Raw genomic sequence first — 1,700 nt, forward strand, 5'->3', positions numbered from 1 at the left:
CTGCCGGCCGCGGGGGCACGCGGCACAGCGCCTTGCGCCCGGGCAGGGGAAAATTAGCTGACAGAAGTTCCTGGTGCGGACGAGATTGTAACCCACGTGATGCTGCAGGCACGTAACTGCATCCTTTATGCTAAGAAAGGAACCATTTCCTCCTAAAGAAAAAAAAAAAAAGCCTAACAATTTCTTTTCTCATGGTATAACCTCCACCAGCTAAGAACTGAGACAGATGTTTCCTGGAACTGCTTAATTCAACATCTGAATCCTCGTCTTTGCCACCACCAACTTCAGTCCTATTAAGTTGCACCTCTCCCCGGGAGGTTTATCCTTCCCACTTCGCTGGCGTGGGCGGAGAGAAACGAACAGGACAATCTAAAGAACTGTAAATAAAAGTATTTGCCTGAGCCGACCTTTGAAATTAAACCTCTCCGCTGCCTCCCCAGGGCTCCGGTCCCAGCCCCAGGTGAAGTCCTGGGGACGGCTGCAGCACGGGAGGCTGCTTCCAGAGCCACGTCGCTTTGCTAGCGCTGGGGAAAATGTTTCGGATGCATCCCGGTTCTCCTCAATCCGAGGAGGAGAGTCAAATGCCATGGATGGGGCAGGAGGCTGGAGGGTGGATCCCAGCCCCGCTGCAAAGAAAGAGCTGGAACAAAAAAGCATCAAAAAAAAAAAAAAAAGAAAGAAATTAGAGGCAGGGTGCAAAGCAGAGAGGGGAATTTATTTGCTTTGGTCATGAGAGCCAGCTCCTCACAGGCACACTTTGTGCTATTTTCCACTGTTGAGGGTGGAAAAAGCTATCTGTGGAAGTGGAAAAAAGGCTCTCAACCTGCCGAAAGCCATCACTCATCAGCCCGCTGAGATCCTGCTGCAGAGAGGGGCTCCTGCGGGTCATCACTGCCCCGCGCTCTCCACTTCTGCAAAAAAAGTGAGCGAGGAGGAGGAAAAAAACATGCTTCAGAAAAAGCCCCTTGCAGCCTTAAAACAACCTGTCAGCCTGCACTGAATCAGAGCTCCTGACTGCCGGGGCTGCCGTGGGCGCCCACCTTTCCAGTGCAACAGGCTTTTTAGCAGGGGAGGACCACGCAAGAGCTGCTGGAAAACCCTGCGTCCCAGGAATGCAACCAAAACCGGAGCCAGGAGCTAGCTTTGCCCACCGAATATTCTCCTTTAGCCATGCTAGATATTTATTTTTTTTTTACACAATTAAGATGCCAGTGTTTCAACCCCCCCACAAAACACGCAAGTTTCCAGTGCTTTAAAAATAGATCCCCAGCTGCAAACACCGACCCCCCGCCCAAGCAAGGAGAAAGAAGTAAAACCACATGGATAGACCCAAAAAAGTTACGTGGCCTCTTTTAGCATCAGAATCAGCCCTTCACTCTCCCCCACCACGTGTTTTGGAAATTGCAACATCTACCTTGCTTCTTGTCCATGGTTTCCCAGAAATGAAGAACAGTGCCGGCACGCCTGGCAGAAGAGAGGGATGGCGGGGCGGGCTGAAGGAGGGAGGGGAAAAAAAATCCCGCAGGATCCAGCACACGGCACTTCTTGCAAGCACAGATGATTATTTTCAGTGGGAATGCATGGCCCGAAGCGCTCGCCGGCTTCACGCGGCTCTCCTCGCCCGGCGTCCCCAGCTCCCGGGGGTCTGTGAGGCTGCGAGCAGCAGCGAAGGCGAGCGGGGGGAGACGGGGAAGGCAGCG

The 1,700-nt window shown here is 52.9% G+C and overlaps 1 protein-coding gene across 1 annotated transcript in view; it reads right to left on the reverse strand.

Moving 5' to 3' along the window:
• The window catches only part of MAP2K3 (mitogen-activated protein kinase kinase 3), a 19,619-nt gene extending 18,004 nt beyond the window's left edge, over window positions 1-1,615 (reverse strand). Inside the window, exon 1 of the mRNA XM_009326190.1 lies at window positions 1,415-1,615. Coding sequence (XP_009324465.1) covers window positions 1,415-1,430 — 16 coding nt within the window. The 5' untranslated portion in view covers window positions 1,431-1,615. The remainder of the gene's footprint in view (window positions 1-1,414) is intronic.
• Between the last annotated feature and the right edge of the window lie 85 nt (window positions 1,616-1,700).

This window comes from Pygoscelis adeliae, unplaced genomic scaffold, assembly GCF_000699105.1.
Source record: "Pygoscelis adeliae isolate BGI_AS28 unplaced genomic scaffold, ASM69910v1 Scaffold456, whole genome shotgun sequence".
Lineage (NCBI taxonomy): Eukaryota > Metazoa > Chordata > Aves > Sphenisciformes > Spheniscidae > Pygoscelis > Pygoscelis adeliae.